Source organism: Trifolium pratense, linkage group LG4 (genome assembly GCF_020283565.1).
Source record: "Trifolium pratense cultivar HEN17-A07 linkage group LG4, ARS_RC_1.1, whole genome shotgun sequence".
In the NCBI taxonomy this organism is placed as follows: Eukaryota; Viridiplantae; Streptophyta; class Magnoliopsida; order Fabales; family Fabaceae; genus Trifolium; species Trifolium pratense.
Genome location: NC_060062.1, coordinates 41518116 through 41538526, shown reverse-complemented (window position 1 = coordinate 41538526; position 20411 = coordinate 41518116). Strand labels below are relative to the sequence as shown.

The 20411-nt window shown below is 32.7% G+C and overlaps 3 protein-coding genes across 3 annotated transcripts; 1 reads left to right on the top strand and 2 right to left on the bottom strand.

Annotated features, from left to right (window-relative positions):
• Positions 1-321: 321 nt before the first annotated feature.
• Positions 322-2886, bottom strand: LOC123921660. Its single transcript, XM_045974297.1, has 5 exons — positions 2424-2886; positions 1385-2131; positions 1052-1131; positions 866-937; positions 322-750 (listed from the first exon to the last, which is right to left on the bottom strand). The coding sequence occupies exons 1-5, from the start codon at positions 2748-2750 to the stop codon at positions 507-509; spliced, it is 1470 nt and encodes a 489-aa protein (XP_045830253.1). The 5' UTR covers positions 2751-2886; the 3' UTR covers positions 322-506.
• A 4965-nt stretch (positions 2887-7851) lies between these two features.
• On the bottom strand, positions 7852-8604 carry LOC123923190. The gene is made up of 2 exons (XM_045975861.1): positions 8335-8604; positions 7852-8117 (listed from the first exon to the last, which is right to left on the bottom strand). Exons 1-2 carry the CDS (start codon positions 8482-8484, stop codon positions 7947-7949), a joined length of 321 nt encoding a protein of 106 aa, XP_045831817.1. The 5' UTR covers positions 8485-8604; the 3' UTR covers positions 7852-7946.
• Positions 8605-15029: 6425 nt separating this feature from the next.
• On the top strand, positions 15030-15461 carry LOC123922690. The gene has a single exon (XM_045975389.1). It carries the CDS (start codon positions 15030-15032, stop codon positions 15459-15461), a length of 432 nt encoding a protein of 143 aa, XP_045831345.1.
• The last annotated feature ends 4950 nt before the right edge of the window (positions 15462-20411 follow it).

Here is a 20411-nt window from a genome sequence, read left to right as displayed (position 1 = left end):
GAGTTTCTTATACTCCTCAGCAGCATTGTGAGAAATAAGAATGGGGGAATAGATAATGCATATTATGCATTAAAATATCTTCTCCTTTAAAATATCTTCTTATACTCCTCAGCAACAAAATATCTTGATGAAGGAAAGAAATAGATAATGCACATTATGCATTAGAATTTTATGGTGATTTGAGTTCGTAACATTTGACATTGGTTCCAGTAAAACAGAATGTCAAAAATATATGTGAGTTGAGTTCGCAAGCAAAAATGACGATTTAACACTAAATGTTTGATACGGAAACAATTGATGTCATAAAAGTAGCATTATTGATAACTTAGACAGTAGTTAATATATTTTTTATCGTCTTAAAGTCTTACAATATCAGATTCCTACAGATGTTGTCTCAAGCCGTAGTTCAAGCAGTTGAACACGCGACGAAGTTTACAGATAGGTACAGCTAACATTTGCCAATATTAAAGGAGAAGAAGCTGATTGAGACCTCAGCTTAATTAGTTTCACATATTCTCAGCATAACCATGAGAAAATGGATTGATGTTACTACTCCGAACAGAATTATCGTGATGAACAAAAAGATTTGGATGCATGTTTTCATCATCATCAAATGTTGTCCACCTCCTCGAGTTGCCGCCATGTTTTTCTCTCGCAACGCTGCGCATGTTTTCCATTTCTTCAACATGGGTTTTGAATTCCTTTTTCACCACATCTAGCACAACATCACCATATCGGTCACACCATGATCTGTAAACACACAAGGTAAGAAACAATAACGTAAAAGTTGAGTACACAAATCAATTGTTAAGTAATCCAAAGTTGAAACCACATATGAAGATGTGTAGATTAAGTCTTGACTCACTTGGGGAAGTAGTTCTTCAAATCAGCTTTATCTACTGGAATTCTGGTAGAAATTGCTTCCATCTGATCATTCCTGTTTGAACACAACATATACAAGCAATTTTAAATATCAATAATATCAATTTTCCAAATGAAGGTACGATGTAAAAATAATTAAGAAAAATTATATAAATGAGAAAATACTAACGAAAATTTAAGATTTGGATTTGTGCTGCTCAGTTCTGTCTGGATTCTTGATAACTCCTTCTTTATGTTGTTTCCCAAAACCTATTTATAATTCACAAAAAAAATTGTTCAACGTAAATGTCTAAAACCAGCTCATGAGAAATAAGATTCATAGATTGAAACATGAATTTGAATTCTGTCACAATCTTACATTCACACCGTTATCGCATCGGTGGTCGTTTGATCGGGATGAGACAGTCCAGATTTGAATAAAATCTCGACCATCCAATTCCGATCCAACGATTATCAATGTGTTAACGATGTGAATGCAACAAATAGAAGGATAAGAAATAACCTTATCTATGAAAAAATCAGATGGGGAACCGTCAGAATGCAACTTTTTCTTGATCAACTTGGTGTCTGGTCCATCTCCAACTGTCCTTGCAAAAGACTGAGAAGAAGCTGAGAATGCCTCACTGTCAGATCTCTGATTGAGAGGCAAAGGAGCTGTCTCATCGTCCAATTCATTTTCATTTCTCTTCCATTTCTTAAATCCATCAAACCCCCATTGCTTTTTCACTGATTTCCCTCCTCTTTGTTCCACCTCAGACCCACCATTTCCCTCTCTCTGCTCCTTATGAAACAAAGTCCTAAATGGTTTCCTTTTCGACTTTTCCGAACCACCACCGCCTCCGCTTTCCTTCCCCGGTTCAGGAGGCCCACTTTCCTCCATAAGAATTGACACACCTTCACCTTGTTGTTTTGCCTTTGAATTCAAAGAAGGTGAATCAAATATACTCTTTTCATGCTTGTTTGAAGAAACAAAACCGAAAACCGATGCTGCTCCTTTAATCTGCTTCAAAGTGGATCCATGATTCAATTTTCCTTTGGAATTCAAATTGTCCTTGTTCATCATACTCTTATCATCCTTCAAATCAATCACAGACCACTCCTCTTCCGAATTCTCTTTTAAATCCTTCGACTTCCCCGCAATTATATCTCTAGCCTCGATCTGAGCTCCTTGTACTGCCAATCTTTGTAGCAATGGCCTTTTAGAAGAATGATACTCTTCTTCAGAAATGCACTTAGCATAAAGTAATTCCTAATAAGTTAAAAAAAGCAAAAAACAAAAAGTTAAAATGGTTCAACTTTTTTTTTTGAGACTCAATATTAGTCTAAGAACGGACTAATCTGAGAGACACCAATCATTGTCCACTCGCGAGGAGCCCATTTAAAGACAGTTTTTTTTATCCGTATGGACTAACCTAATACATAAAGTGACACCAAAAAAATATTTGGTCTCTGAGACCTTGAGAGGAGCACACTCCAAAGTCTCATTCCATCACCAATAGTTCAAAGAAAAGTTCAAATTGAAGCTTATTAACAGCACTAACCTGCAAAAACAGAAGCTTGTCTCTTAATATAACATGATTTTCTTGTTCTGGAGGAGAAGCAATAAGGGTTTCAAGCAAGTGAGTTTTGAAAGTTTTGACTTCAGATTCAGCTACAATTCCTTCTTTGTGAAGACCCATTAAGTTCAAAACTTGGTGGAAAGAATCTTGTTGCCATTTAAGGTTATCAGATTGTAGCTTTGATAATCTGTGTTCTGCAGAGGGTAAAGATCGTTTTTTGAAGTTGAAAGGAAGAATGGTTTTGCAGAAAGAGGTGATTGAATCATGGAGAGTTGAGTAGTAAGTAGGAGTGTAGTTAGAGTACACCATTGTTGATGAAGAATGAAGAAAACGTTGTTGTTTAAGATTGTTTTGGATATGAAAATGTTGTCGTAGATTATGTTTGGATTTTGTGTGAGATGTTTTTTAGATTTTGAATAATTGGGTGGGTGTTATTGTTATTATTGCTCAAACGGTCACTTGATTATGGAAACTAGCCGTTGAGGCTTGTGCACGAGAAGAAGCATCATATCATGTGGCTGGCTAAACGTTGCTCTACCATGTGGCTCTTTATTTTTATTTTAATAATCAAAGAGTAAACCTCAAATTTACTCACTCAATTTTTTTTAATTTAATTTTTAAAGTTTATAAAAACAATGAGTAGTTTTTAAATGCATAAAAAAAATGCCTCAAAAAATTAAGTAGTTTTTTTTTTTAAAAAAAAAAATTGACAAAATTTTTAAAATTTATAAAATACAGTATGTCAAATTATAACTGTTGGGGTTGAGATACGAAATATTATATCTATACTTATCATAGATATAACTATTTACTTATTTGGGTGTAAGTTAATCCTGAAGTTTATTGAAAATAAACTTATCTTTGCTTTAACATTTGAATATTTTATTTTCTATATTGAATATTATATACAATTTATAAAATCAAATGTTTAATTTAAGTCTTAGAGTGGCCAATTTGAAAAGTTGTTCAACTTTGTTGAAAAAACTCCCACTCAAACGTTCAACTACTGATAAGTCTCATAATAAATTTAAGTTGTGGGGATACTTTGTAACACTACTTAAAATCAAAGTTTAATTAATATGTTGGTCTTTGTGGATATTTTTTATTTTAAATTGATCCTTTAAAAAAAAAAATATTTTAGTCCCTTAACTATATGATTGTTACTCACGAAGATCATTTCCGTCCAATTTTGCAAAAACCATTAATTATTATACATATGACAAATTGACTTGTTAAGCAATACTTGCACATGAATAAGTTCTTAACTTGTTAAGCAATACTTGCAAGTGAATAAGTTCTTTGTATGGATGGACACAAGGGCTCGGCCAGACCGGCGAGACATTCTTTCATCTTATGACTTGTCTTCTTCCTTTTGATTTAAAAAATTAGAATTTTATGGAACTTCTCAACCTTCTTCTAATGACTTGCAAAATAGCTTCAAAAGTTCATAAACAACAAACCATTGCTCAGGTTTGCTCTCCAACAACAAATCCCCAATTTCTTTACATTTTTTTCTCCAAAAAACTCTTATATCTAATGACTTGCAAAATAGCATCAAAAGTTCATAAACAACAAACCATTGCTTAGGTTTGCTCTCCAACAACAAATCCCCATTTTCTTTACATTTTTTTCTCCAAAAAACTCTTATATCTAATGACTTGCAAAATAGCTTCAAAAGTTCATAAACAACAATCCATTGCTAAGGTTTGCTCTCCAACAACAAATCCCCAATTTCTTTACATTTTTTTCTCCAAAAAACTCTTATATCTAATGACTTGCAAAATAGCTTCAAAAGTTCATAAACAACAACCCATTGCTCAAGTTTGCTCTCCAACAACAAATCCCCAATTTCTTTACATTTTTTTCTCCAAAAAACTCTTATATGTTTTTGTAATGTTCAGAGTTCGCACCTAACTAGAGCTGTCAAAGGGGTCGGCCCGGTCCAGCCCGACCCGGCCCGAGGGGGCCCGTTCATATAAAGGGCCTGGCCCGGCCTGGCCCGTTAACTTCGTGGCCCAGCCCGCCTAGCCCGGCCCAATAAGTAAAAGCCTATATGGCCCGATGGACCGGCCCACTAATTTTCAGTTTTTTTTTTTGAAAAAAAAAACAGATTCTAGTACTAAATTTATTTTATATCTAAATATCCCTATATTTTCTCACATAATCTCCCAAACAATAATATCATCCTCTTTATCCTCATCAAACAAACAAACAAATCTCTAACAAATAATCTCATCATAATCCAAAAAGTTTTTTGTCATATTATTATTATTATTATTATTATTATTAGCGGCCAGTGTCAGTTTGTGTGATCCACATTTTCTATTTTGCCTTATGTTTTGGTGAGTTTGTTAATAAAAGATTTTTACAGCTAAAAAAAAAGACGCGTCTTATGTTATGGTGAGTTTGTTAATAAAAGTTTTTTGCTGCCCAAAAAAAAAATTAAGGGTATTGTTGTTATTATGAAAAGTTCACACCAAATTTTTTTGTATCCTCTTTATACATAGGTATTGATTTCCACCTCGTATCTCAGTATTTTATATCTACTTCTAATATAATCAAATTAATTACTACCAAAGTTACTAATTTATCCTTAGTAGTTTTAACTATATTCCAAGTTTTATATCCTTCATTGTAATTTCACAACAAAAAAATATAGAAAGAATATAAGATAAATACAATAAAAACATGATATGCTTAGAAATATGAATAAAACAGATTATAGATAGGAACAAAACACAAATAATAACAATAAAACGATAATTTGTTTTAAAAAAAATAATAAAACGACAAAACTAATAAAAAAGATTATATATAATTTATGCGTAAAAATAGGATCAAAATATAACAATAAAAAAATTATAGAATTTTTTAAAATATTTTTTAAATTTTTTAAGGGGCCGGCCCAGAAGCCCGTGGGCCGGCCCATGACGGCCCATGAAAAAGCCTGGCCCGATAAGGTCTGGCCCGATAAGGCCCGGCCCGCTAAAGTCTGGCCCGATAAGGTCTGGCCCGATAGGCCTAATAGGCCGGCCCAATAGCCCGACCCATTTTGACAGCTCTACACCTAACATATATATATATATATATGGGGTTTTCTAACTTAGACCCTAGTTAGGTCTAAGTTAGCAAGGTGCACCTTTTTAATTGGACCAAAATACCCATTCTTTTTAATTAATTAACCAAAATACCCATTAATAGACGCGGATCCAGTGTCGCGCGCGTACCGAAGGACCATGGTTACAGACCGTTGATTTCCATCAGACAGCCAAGATCTGATCTCATCAAGACTGTCTGATCAATCCGACAGCCCAGATCATCCTGATCCATCAGATTCCAGCGCGTGCGCCACACTGGATTACACCCTGGAGAGAGAAAAATTTGCTTTTTAAAAGTAGGACACGTGTCACACAATGGTTGGCTGGACGTGATTTTTGTTCATTTAATACTTTGAACTCAATTATTTCGTTGTCAATTAATTTTTTATTTTTTTATTTTTTATACCAAAATTCATAATTTTTTTTTCTACAAATAGAGACTTGGTTCGTTTGATTTGGACACCGAAAAAAAAATGCAATTTTTCACTACCTTAATCTCATTTTTTGTCTACTAAATACGTTACTTGTGTGTTGTAATTTAACACGCACCACTCAACCAACTCACTGAAACCATTATACCAGGAAAATAGTAGATAATATTCTGGAACTTTTGGTATATTTTATGAAATTTTTGGAGACCTGAAACTATTTTTAGTTAATTAAATGAGATGAAACGGTAATTAAAAACTAATGTTTGCTTCTGAAACCATTTTACTGGTAGAATGGTTGCACATAGTTGTATTCTGAAACCATTTTACTGGTAGAATGATTTCAATGAGTAATTTATTAATTGTGTTTGCTTCTGAAACCATTTATCTGGTACAATGGTTTCAGAGAGTTGTAATCTGAAACCATTTTGCTGGTAGAATGGTTTCAGTAAGTTGATTATTAGTTATTTGCTTCTGAAACCATTTAGCTTGTAGAATGGTTGCACATAGTTGTACTCTGAAACTATTTTACTGGTAGAATGGTTTCAGTGAGTAATTTATTAATTGTGTTTGCTTCTGAAACCATTTAGCTGGTAGAATGGTTTCAGAGATTTGTACTCTGAAACCATTTTCCTGGTAGAATGGTTTCAGTGAGTTGATGTAAGGTAGTGAAAAATGAGATTAAGGTAGTGAAAAATTGGGTTTTTTTTTCTGTGTCCAAATCAAACGAACCAAGTCTCTATTTGTAGAGAAAAAAAAATATGAATTTTGGTATAAAAAAAAAATAAAAAATTAATTTACAACGAAATAATTGAGTTCAAAGTATTAAATGGAAAAAAATCACGCCCAGCCAATCAGACAGCGACACGTGTCCTGCTTTTAAAAAGTAGATTCTTCTCTCTCCAGGGTGTAATCCAGTGTGGTGCACGCGCTGGAATCTGATGGATTCGGATGATCTGGGCTGTCTGATTGATCAGACAGTCTTGATGAGATCAGATCTTGGCTGTCTGATGGAAATCAACGGCCTGTAACCATGGTCCTGCGGTACGCGCGCGACACTGGATCCGCGTCCATTTATGGTAATTTGGTTAATTAATTAAAAAGAATGGGTATTTTGGTCCAACTGAAAAGGTGCACTTTGCTAATTTAGACCCAATTGGGTCTAAATTAGCAGCCCCCTATGTATATATATATACCAACAAGATAAACTCACGGTATATAATATCCACATGTTGAGTTATACTCATGAGAATCGTCCCTGTCAATTTTAACTTGGACTAACATGTCTCAGTATGATAAAAATCTCGGGATTAAATTGTTTAGCAAAAAATAAATAAATTTACTAGTAGTATTTATTTCAATATGATTCAGATTTTGTCAAAGCATATATAATATAACTCAAATAAAATTTATATAACTTCACTTAAAAATCGAAAACTCTAAAATAAATAAATTAATTAAATTATTTATTAATTCAATCAAACTAAACTTAATTTGGCATTTCACACTTTTAGTTTCCTAGCACCTTAAATATTTTGAAAATAGTTCAAAAAATCATGCATAGTAATATAGTATCTATTAAGTCTCAAGATGTAGTGTTCAAAATAATTGTTTTTGTCATCCAAAAAAATATTAACGGCTCAGCATCTATAACAATATATAAAAGGGATGAGGGAGTTTGGACTTGCTTTTGTTTGGTCCATTTTGCCATTCACTATCATTTGAAATAACACTTAACAATAATACCAACAATACCCTTAGTTTTTTTAGTACCAACAAAAATCTTTTATTAAAGAACTCATAAAAATAATTATAAAAATAAATAAAAAATTAAACTAAAGCTAATTTGTTGTTGACAGGAACGTAGACGGCTTTTATTGGATCTATATTCAATTATTATTTATTGAATGAAATTCATGTTACAAAAACAAAACTGAATTTCTTTCAATTCCAAACAAACAGAGACGCTCTGATCTGTTTCAAGATCTGAGTTGGTGAAATAAACCACGAAAAAAACTTTTAGTTTTGTGATTATTCAATTGATTTTCTGATTTCATACTTGCTGTAAACTTCTCATCTAATCTCCTTTTGGCTTCTCTTGCTGATCTTCCTAGTTTCTCATCTGGATATGTTTGCCTCATGCTTCTTTCCTGTTAACATTAATAATTTATCTCATTAATATATGGAATGGATGATTAAATTTAAATATAATAACTCCGGTTCCGGTCATTTTCATAAGAGAAAATTAGATGACAACAAAAATTAATGTATCTGATTCATAAATATATATACCAATTGTCTGACTCACTTATAATAATGACATGAAATTAATGTATCTGATTCATAATAGATAGAGGGTATACTAACCTGCAGTAGAGAGGGTACTAGTGATGAAGTGGTGGATTTGAGGTTTCTTGTATATAAACAGAATGAACGTATTGTTGTGGAATCATAGCCTCCTCCTCTGCTTTGATGCAATCGTCTCTTTCTTGCGCACTCAACTCCTGGAAGCATCATTTTTTTAAGATGGATTATGGAAGCAAATCAATGAAGAACAATAAGTAGAAATGAGATGATGTATATAATATGTGAGAAGAGGAAGAGAATTATGAGAGACAGAGAGAGAGAGAGAGAGGCGTGAAGGTTGAAGGAAGGAAGGAAGGTAGCAACATCTTGGAAGGTTCATTTTTTATTCTTTTGGGTATATCATCTGCCCACTAGTCAAACATTCAAAATATAGTAGGACACGTAGGTGTTTGATGTGTCACTTCTAAATTATTTCCCTTTTTATTTGTCATTTGGGAATCGTGCACACCGTTAATATAATTTTACTTTCATGGTAATTTTCTACTAATATATAAAAATAAATATTAGTATATAGGATGTTTAATTTGTCTCGACGAGTATTTTTCAAATATAAGATTTTCATAATTTTTATAAATGATAAAAGATAATTAAAGAAAAAATAATAATTAAAGATATTAGTAATCAAAGTTGTGCATTAATATATGCGCAGAAATCTAAAACGACAAATAAAATGGAACGAATAATTGCAGTTTTGATCTTCTATTTTATAAGATCCGCAATTTGGTAATCTATTTTAAAATCAAATATTTTTACACCATTATTTTGATTTTTTTTTGTACTTTTGATCCCCACACAATTTTGTAACAATCTGACAAGAAAAACACTGATGTGGCAGTATCCACGTGGCAAAGAACCACATTCAAATCAACATTTTTTAACTGGTTGCTAGGAAAAAATATTGATGTGACAATATCCACATAGCAAAAAAAAAAATATCCACATCAACGTTTTTTAACCAGCCAATAGAAAACAGACGTGGCAAAAAAAATGCTTATATTTTTTATTAAAAATAATACATTTGCTGACATGAATTTATTCTTTGCCACGTGGATACTGCCACATCGACATTTTTCCTACTAGTTGGTTAAAAAATAGGGTGGAGACCAAAAATGCAAAAAAAAAAAAAAAACAAAATAGATGACAAAAATATTTGATTTTAAAATAAAAGACCAAAAATATGATTAAACTTTAATTTTTTTTAATCAAAGTATAAAAGCCAAGTTAAATTGCTCTTGTGGGTATAAGCTAACTTCTCATGTATGTTTTATTTTATCTTTTAAATAAAAGAGGACCGTCGTGCGTTTGATTCGTAAAACAGCAAGGACTGGACAGAACAGTACAGGACAAAACAAGATAATACAGGACAGGACAAACCTGTACCGGAAAGATATAGGACGATAATATTTTTATATTCGAAAATAAAATGAGTATTTTCGTATTTTTTATAGTTGTACTGTGGACAAAAAGTTGTCCCGTGGTTTGGTGAGGGACAAAAAATCTTGTTTTTGTTCTGTCCCTTGTTACCTAATTTGTCCAGTCCCATAACCAATTTCAAATCAAACAGAGTACAACAAAAGTTGTCATGTCCAGTCCTCTGTTTTTTAGCAAATCAAACGCACCCTATATGAGTAATTTTTCACATTTGTTGAAATTTATATATGATTCAATTTTTTTTTCGAAGAAGCTAAAAAATGTATTAATTAAAAAGGGTTAAATATATTTTTAGTCGCTACATTTTGCTGTATAGTTAAGAATAGTCCCTACATATTTCATTGTGAAAAAAATCATATATATTTTTTTCGTTATTAAAATTGATCCATGCCGTTAATTATTTCTAACAAATGCTGATGTGGCAATTATTGACCCATATTTTAACGAGCAAACCAATAATATAATGACACATGTCAACCAATGGTATTTTTTTAAGAACAAAACTTACGTGCATTTCCATACATGCATTTCTTACTTTTCCTCTCACAAAGAGGTAGTTTTTTTTATTAAAATATAATTTTCTTTTATTTTATCAAAATGAAAAAACACAAATAACCACCTCTTTGTGAGTAGAAAAGTAAGAAATGTATATATGGAAATGCATGTAAGTTTTGTCCTTTTTTTAAAAACACAACGCGCATCAACCCTGCAACCCAACATCAACTCAGAAATTCTTCAACCAATCAACAACAACAGTTTTTTTTTTTATCAATACATCATCACCAGCACCACATCAACAACAACAACAAAATCAAACTCTCCAAGATTTAACACAGATCTGCAATATTAACAAAATCACTCATGGAACACTCAGAGATTTAGTTATTTTCCTGGATTTAACACATGTATTTAACCAATCTAACCACTGATAAGTGCCCAATTTTAGTTATAATGTTTGATAATTATGAGCACTTACCAATATTTTTATGAAGAAATCTTGATTAAAACCCCTTTTGGTGTAAATATAACATTAAATCAAAGAGGAATTGATCCCAAGGCATTTTTGTTAGGAATGGCTAGAAAAAGCAGGTTTTGAAGCCTTCGCTCAGCGAAGCCATAGCGAGCTACAGCGAACTAAACCAGTGGGTTAAGGGTCCATGGCGAGCTTCAGCGAGATTCAGCGAGCAAGATAGCAAAATAAACGTTCGCTCAGCGAAAGATAGCGAGAGATGGCGAGCACAACCCGGGAGGAAGGGTCTGTTAGCGAGAGATAGCTAGCATCGGCGAACAAAGTGATGAGTCAAGCCTTTTGCTACGTGTCAAGAAACCCCTTGCTTAAGTAACTAGTTCGCTCAGCGAACGTCATTTCGCTTAGCGAACTCCACTGTCCTGAAAATCTATAAATAGAGCTCAGAAGCCATTTTCTTAAATATAGAGTTTTGTAATAGTTCAGAAATACAAGTAACATTAGTTTTAAGAGTTCTTGAAGGTGGATTCATCATTGTACTTGAGAAATCAAGAGATGTTCTTCATCCCTTTTTCTTGTAAGTTTACTTTTATCATGTCTAGCTAAATTCCTTTGTTGTTGGGATTAGATGTAGTTATTTTGTGAACATGTAGTCAATTTAATCTTAATATATGTGTTTTCTTTATCAATCATTATAAGTGTTATCTTGTTTTAATTGTCTATTTCTAAAAGATTTGAACAACATAGACATATATTGTTTGAATCAAGAGTAAAAGATAATCACTTATTAAACTTCAATGTTTAGACATAGATGTCGAGTTTAGTAATCACGTCAAATATCAGATCTTAATGCTATTATGTCGATTAATGATTCGAGACATCGAACGTTGGTAGATATAATAGATTTCACGGCGTAATCCGGATACGGATACGTTCGATGTGTGATATGTGATAATAATGATTGGTAAATGAAATATATATAGTGAGGTTGATTGATACATGCTAACAAGATAATGAATCTAGTTCCGACAACTTTTTATTATCCGAAAGTTTAAAAATCCTTTTATCCAATCGCACTTTTATGTTTTCAAAACAAATCTTACAAAAACCCGTACTTAAAATCATGGAAATTGCAAATCAACGTTTGATATCACACTAGTCTCTGTGGATACGATATAACGAAAATACTTGCTTAAGTACATTTCAACAACCACATAACACTCAGAGATTTTTCCACTTGTCTCTACTTTGGAAATCAAGAAAGTCTAAAACCATCTCTAATGGTGTAGTACCTATTAGGTACTCATGATACTTATTAGGTACTACCATTGGAGCAATATTCATTTGAGTACCTAATAGGTACTAGTTTTACAATAAGCATTAGTACCTATTTTGTTTTTGTGGGTTCCATTTATAATGATGTATAGTTATTGGTGAAATGTGTTATTGGTAGGGCCTAATTAGAACTTTTTAAGAGATGTTGAGTTGAAGAGATTGAGTACTTATTAGGTATTATTATTAAAATATTATAAATGAGTGATATGTACACGTGGGGTCCAGTTAAATACTAAAAAATGAATATATCCATTGTGGATGCTCTAAAGCGGTCAGAGAGCATAAATGAAAAAATAAAAGCACTATTTGTGCTCTGGTCAAGGTCAATTCTCTACTTGTCTTTATCTTTGGAAATCAAGAAAGCCTAAATGACTCGCGGGCTTTGTTTTGGTTGGACTTTAAGAGGGCTTCATCTTTGATGTTTTCTCTCCCCACCCCCCGTGAATCTTTTATCCCCCCTGAGTTTCCAATTTTGCCCTTGAAAAAACTTCGGTTCGTAGAAACCGAAGTTTTTTTTTGCCTTGAAAACAAATTTCGGTTTCTAAAAACCGAAATTTACTCTGAATTTGCACTAGAAAAAATTCGGTTTCTGCGAACCAAATTTTTCTACAAGGGCAAAATTGGAATATTGGGGGGTATAAAAGATTCATGGGGGGGGGGAAGAGAAAACATCTTCATCTTTAGCACCAAAGGATAGGTGAAATTTGGCCGGAAGGTGACATTGGACTTGATCCAGCTTAAAAGTTCCGTCCATAACAAATACTTCCTTCGTCCCAAATTTTTAGTCTTTTTAACTTTTTAATTTTGTCCCAAAACTTTAGTCTTTTTAAGAAATCAATGCATATTTGGTGATACTTTACCATTTGAACCCTTACAAAAGTTAAAACATTAATTAAATATAGGTTTAACTACACATTTGGTCCCTTACGTTTATTTTAGGTTTCAATTTGGTCCCTTACGTTTAAAAAGTATCAATTTGGTCTCTTACGTTTATTTTAGGTTTCAAGTTAGTCATTTCCGTTAGTTTTGTCACTAACACCGTTTGAACAGTACACGTGTCAGCGTGTCAAAGTGCCACGTGTCAGTCCACGTATGCAAATTGACTGCCACATGTGACAAAATTGACGGAAAGGACTAACTTGAAACCTAAAATAAACGTAAGGGACCAAATTGATATTTTTTAAACGTATGGGACCAAATTGAAACTTAAAATAAACGTAAGGGATCAAATGTATAGTTAAACCTTAAATATATTTTCTCTTTCTTAATAAAGTAAAGATAAAAATGAATTTACTTATCATTTCTTAATCTCCGTGCAAAACTCTAAAAAGACTAAGGGCCCGTTTGGTGCGCATGATAGCATAATGACAGGATAGGATATAAAACAGGATAAGGATAGGATATGATAACAGCAGGATAACAGTTATACTCAGTTATCATATCCTGTGTTTGGTGCACACAAGATAACAAACATGATAACTATTATATTTTGTTTTTAATACCTCATAATAATATGATAAGATATATAACATATTTAAATGATAATGACAAAATTACTATTGTAAAACAATTGTTATTTTTTTAAAATTATTTTGTAATACTTTTAATTTTATAAATAAAAAATATGAATAGGTAATCAAATAACTTTATATAATTTCAAATAAAAATTATGAGAAAATAATCAAGTTTAATTTTTTATATGAATCATGATCAAATAAATAACTCAATAATATATACATGTTAGATAAGTCAAATAAATATATGATATATCTCATACGTAAATAATCAAACTACTATTGCAAAAGAATTATATTTAATTTTTTATAAAATTTAAATTAATATTCCTATTTTTCAATTTTTTAATAATCATTTTACTTTAAAATATTGTAATTTTAGTAAAATTTTGATTTTTTAGAATATATAAATTACAAAATTACCCCGGTGAGAAAATCACATATATATTTAAAAATTAATTATTTTATTATTTATATTTTATTAATTTTATTTTATGTATTTTAAAATATATTTTATAAAATAAATCAGTGTTTTTTTTTTCTTATCCTATCCTGCTGGTAACCCAGCTCAAATTCAGGATAAGAATTATAACTAGAGAGACATGATAGAATAAGCTTCAGGATTAACGTATCATATCCTGCTGTATCACTAAACACTGGATTGCGGCAGGATATGATACAGTTATCCTATCCTGTCTCTTATCCTGTGCACCAAACGGGCCCTAAAGTTTTGGGACGGAGGGAGTAATAATTAAATTCATTCATTTAATAATAATTTTATAAAATAAAAATAAGCAAATACAGCAATGAAAAAACATTCAGTTGAAAAAATAAAATGGCTTGGTCAAAAAGAAAAAACCAGTATATATAGAAAAATAGTAAAAAGGTGAAGATTTTTTTGAATATGGATTTAGTGAATTCACAAATATACTGACTGCAGTGCAGTCAGCCACATATAAACCGTCCGATTAAAATCGGACGGTTCAGATTTTAAAATTAGATTTTATAATTAAAATCTGACCTTAAAATATGAGTCGTCTGATCATCAGACGGTTCAAATCTACTAACTGCATGCAGTCGACTTCACAGAATCTAAATCCAATTTTTTTCTTCTGAGAAGTAAGAAGAAAAAGGTTGGAGTTAAAATTGATAAAGCATCAATACACGTTAGGTTTACGCATATACTCAAGCCGTTACTTTATTTTATCTGAATGGAATAAATATTACAATCCAATTGACGTAAATACCCTTCCATAGAATAAGATTCCCTTTCCGCCCAATACCCAATTTAGCTGGACAGTTCCTTTACGTGACCAACCACCTACCCTTTTTAGTCATTTCCACTCTCATTCCTTTCATTCACCTATTTACTACTGCAACACACACTTTCTCTTTCTCTCCCTTTCGTTTCATCTTTCTCGTCCAAAAAGCTTCTTCAATTCGCATTCATGGCGGAAGAAGATTCCACCATCGAATCGCCACATTCTCTCAAATACAAAATCAAATCATCGCTTTGTTTCTCGTGCTGTTTCTCTCACCACCGTGTGAAACCGAGAATCGTTCGAAGCTCCTCGCTTCGAACTCACAACCGCAATTACAATCAAAACAACTCTCGCTTAACGGATTTCCCGCATTTAAAGGAGATGTGCAGCAATTTCATCTCCCGGATCACTCATCACCGCCGCCGTCATTCCGCCGATTTTCACTACGACGCTCTCAGTTACGCGTTGAATTTCGAAGACGACGCTAACGACGATAAATCCGTTAACGATCTCACTAGTTTCTCGGCGAGGTTACCTGCTTCTCCGCCGTCAAACGTATCTCGGAATTCCGCGAAATCAGCACTCATCCCTACCGTTGAAATCGCCGCTCGTAGTTGATCGAAAATGTAACCGCAGCCGCAGATCTATAAACTGTAGAAAAAGATTTTTGCGGCGGTGCAATGCAACTCCGATCCCGGTGACGTTTTAAAAGGGTTTTTTCCGATTTAGTTAATTGTATTTTTATGTCATATTTTTTTTTCTCTTTGATTCCATTGTAGATAATAACGTCATTGTTGTGAGATCCAACTACCAACATTCACAAATGCTAATGCAAATTGCAACCAAAACAAAGGGATTAGAAATAGCAAAAAGGATTAAAGTGCAAAAAAATGATGGTATGATATTTTTTTTTCTTCTTCTCTTGGTGCTCCTTCGTTGTTTGTTTGTTAGTAGTTAGCATGTTGGAGATTCTGAGTAGCGTTGAAATTTGAGAGAGGTAGTGACGCAGTGGTAATGGTAACTGATACTCTGACAGATGACGACTCTATTCTTATTTTGTCATGCTCTTCGTGTTGCAAAGCGAATTTAGAGGGGACAGTATTTACAATATTTTAATCAGATTGCAAGCGAATTTAGAGGGGCCAGTATTTATAATATTTTAATCAGAAATGTTTTTTTCATGTCAAAATTATGCATTTCTGAATCATCACCGATGAATTGTCTAAGAGTATTGGACTCCTTATAGGGTTTTAGAGTGTGACAGCCATTTCTATATGAAAAATAGTTGGTTGAAAGAGGAGAATCAGTTTTGAGACCATAGGTTTTACTCTTAATTAACGAAAGTGAAAATTTCATACAATAAGAGTAATATAGTAACGAAAAAATAAATAATGAATTTGACAATACATAAGTCTTATCTAATTCAATTTGATATTATTAGACTATACATCTTCTTGAATTTGGAACATCGGGCCATAAAATATATTGGACTCTTAAGCAGAATGAACAATAGCCAAAGGTATTCATATGCCACACTACCTTTCAACAACCTTGATGAACATTTGTGTTTTGGTTTTGTGGAAAGAAAGTGGAAGGAAAGAAAATTACGGAAACAGTCCAAGTTCATCCATTGGTTTCCGTAATTTTCATTCCTTCTACTTTCTTTGCTTCAAGCCAAACAATATTCCATCTTTTTGGATTATATATGAGATGTTCATGAACCAATAAGTATACAGCATTAGTATGAGCTTCATTTAGAACAAGTTTACTATCAGGTAGCCACACATCGCATCCTAAAACACTCGAATATTACTCAATGAGCTAATTTTTCGCCACAATCCTTGTTTCAAATTTGTGATAGTTTCACATATACCCTTCAAGCATAATTTGCATTTGATCCCCGTGAGATATCGAAGAAATTTGAACTGAAAAATACCAAGCTTTGAATACCCAAGCAACAAGAGAAAATGCTGACCTTGTTTTTCTATAAATGCCACATTATGCTGATCTTGAGAAAATGCTGACTTTGTCTCTAAAGTAAGAATGAGGTGAGATCATACGAGCACCCCTACAAATTTGTACACAATGTTAATCTCACACGAATCTCTGTTTTATCAATTAGAGGTAAGGTCATGTGCACATAAAACAAATAGTTAAGGAGACAATATGATTCATTCATTGTCAAAAGTTAAAACCTTCTTCCTAGTGTGAGCAGACCCTCCGACATATGATTTATAGTGGTATGATAAATCAACGACTCAACACACTTCACAATTCGGTTAACCAATCTATCTCCAAAATCCAGCCTTAACATAACACCTCTATGATAGCCCCATATTTTTGGACATACTCTAGTGAGAGCTGCCATTATTGATAGTGTTGCTCCTTATATTAAATTTCGATTGAATAGTGATATAAGATAAGTTTACTTTGAAAAAGAAAATTCTAAAATTGTCCGTTACTCATCAATTTTTAAAATAACTTCACCGATTTGACCACATGTCCTATTTTCCAAAAAATGAATATTTTTTATGGCTATCATGACATTATTAAGAATCGGCTACCAAAAACAAAAGCTGATTAAGATAAGAGTCGGTACCCCGTCTCTATACATCAATTCGACATAAACCTTATTTATCCATTGTTTACCAAAAAGACTAAACACCCGTAGTTTTGATCAAAATACATTACTAACGAAGCTCCAACTAATTAAAATCGTTCAGCAAGAACAGTTACATTACCTTGGGAATTTCATAATCCAAACACACTCTTAACTTTCTTATTGAGCATGAATTTTGCAATAGACATGTTCGTCCGAAATGTTAAAGCTAACATGAATTCTTCAACCGTCATTGCAGCCATTAAGAATAACAATATGCACGCAAATCACTTACCTTGGAACAATTGTGTTATAGTTTACCAAATTTCAATAATATTATTTTTTCGCATGTTAAGAGAGAAACTAAACTATAATGAAACTACTCTAGAAAACAAGTTTGCAATTTATAATTCTATTGGTTATGGTTATGTTTGAGTTGAAGAAACTCTTGTATCGATGCTACAATGACTTTTAAATGGATGCCATTGCCATGCCACTCTCCGATGAATAAAAGATAGTACTCTTGTAAAAAAAAAAAAAACAGAAGAAGATTAATTTACACCACATACCATAATAAAAAAAGTTAATTTACACTGTACTATAAGTGCAACTCAATAGCTACAATCAGTGGCGGAGCCAGGATTATAGCGGAGCTTGGGCACAATTTTAACCACAATAAAAGTTGCAGAAATCTTAAACTTTGAAGTGAACAATCAAAATATAATAACAGAGTTACAGAACCAGAAACTGAATTTAAAAATTCAGCTTAACAATCAAAATAGCTTAACAGAAACAACTTAACGAATTTAAAATTCAAAACAAAACAACAGAAAATAGAAACATTTAAAATTCAAAACAAAACAACTTAACAATCTTTAAACTTCAAAGTATACAATCACAGAAAATAGAGCAACAGCTTAACAATTATTCATATAATCACTTAAAATTCAAAACAACTTAATAGGTAACAAAAACATAAACAGAAAATAGAGCAAGGAAACAGAGACAGAAACATAAACACCATCAAGTTTAGTTAGGATTTGAGAAGGAACAAACAGAGCAAGGAAGAAAATAAGGTTTTAGGGTTTGCTTACCTCAAACAGAGGCTAGGCTGCGATTCTGCGAAAGCGAGAGAGAGTGAGAGCGGTGGCAGTCGGCAGAGATTGAGCGGCGAGAGATTGAAGGAAACGAAGACTAGCCGAGAGAGAAAGAACGAGAGCGGTTGATTTCTTTGGTTACAGAGCGGTGGAGTGGAAGTCGTACGCGTATCTTCTTTCTTTATTTTTTTAGTGTATCTTTTTCTGGTTTCTATTTATATAAAAAAAAAAAAATAATAGTTTGGGCAGCTCGGGCACGTGCCCGAGCATGCTGTATGGTGTCTCCGCCACTGGCTACAATGACAAGAGACTGGATCTCACAGGAAATTTTCAGTGAAATCACTATCTTCAAATAAAAAAATGAGAATGATAAAAATTAAGGGTTAAATAATTTTTTAGTCTCTAAAAAATTTTCAAAATTATTATCACTATAAAAGAAAGTAACATATTTTGATCTTACAAAATTATTATCAACATAATTATAAAAAAAATTGGCATGTTTTGATCTAAATTTACACATTAGAGGAGATTTCATTTTCCAGAATGAGTTGAATGAATACGCTCTATCGGTATAAATTATTTTACACTAACATTTAATAGAGAGTCAAGTATTTCTCTATGTCATATAATTGAAATAGGGTGTAATGGAATAATTTAACAGAATACACGATTGCTATTGAATTACCGTGTAAAACTTTTTCTCATGACATATATATGTGTTGTGGTGGTAGCTGAGGTTTTTTGGCCCTTTTTTTTTTTGTGTGTGGAAGTGAAGGTGCTTGAATGATAAAGTAGCTCCATGGTATTATTTATTGAATTTTAGATATGGTTCGTTGACGGCTAACTTTTTGTATGAGAAAGGGAGAGAGGATCTTAAACGCGCTTCAATTTGAGGACAAAGGGGGCTGGTTGCGTAATAATATTAGCAATGTTCTCGGCGATTGGAAAGAGATAGGCTTCTGGAAAGAAAAATGGTTAGGATCGACATCTTTACATGTTTTGTTTCCAGCCTTATTTAACAAATCCTCACAACAAAATGGTGTTATCTCGGCTATGGGTTCTTAGAAGAGAGATATATGGACGTGGAAACTGTTGTGGATAGACGAGCTCACCGATTCAGAGGTTGAAACAGCAGTAGAGTTGCTGCAGCAGGTACGACTATCTAGTGACAGCAGAGATAGGCGAAAATGGATGCCTAACACAACTGGTTTCTTCACCGTAAAATCCGCGTATGTGCAGTTGCAAAACAAATACGTGTTTGAGGAAATGGACAGCTTTACGGCGAAAGTTCTGAAGAGTCTTTGGAAGAATAATGTCCCTTCTAAAGTTATCATTTTTGGGTGGAGGTTATTACTTGAAAAATTACCCACTAGGGAGGCCTTATTCCGCAAAGGAGTTGTTACTAATAATCACGAAATAAGTTGCGTTTTATGCTTCAAAGAGGAAGAAGTTACTTACCATATCTTTGTTAATTGTTGTGTTTCTGCTCAAATTTGGAAATACATATTCAGGTGGATGGGTCTAAGCTTCATATATCCATTAGATGTTCAAAATCATTTTTATCAGTTTGGTGAACTATCATAAAGCAAAATTAGTAAGCCGGCATATCATATGGTTGGCAACGACGTGGAGTATTTGGCGTCTGCGTACTAACATTTTATTTAGAGGTGCCTTTGTTAATGTTCCTTTTTTAGTGGACCAATTATCTTTATATTGTGATTTTGGTTTATATGCCGAGTATGAAGCAATGTAAATTTAGCTTTCTCTAATTGGTGTAATAATCTTTGCTTTCAAAGCATACAAGGTGCTTGTTGTTTGTTGAGTAACTCTTGTAGTCTTTATAATTCATTTTTTGCTTATTAAAAAAAATTC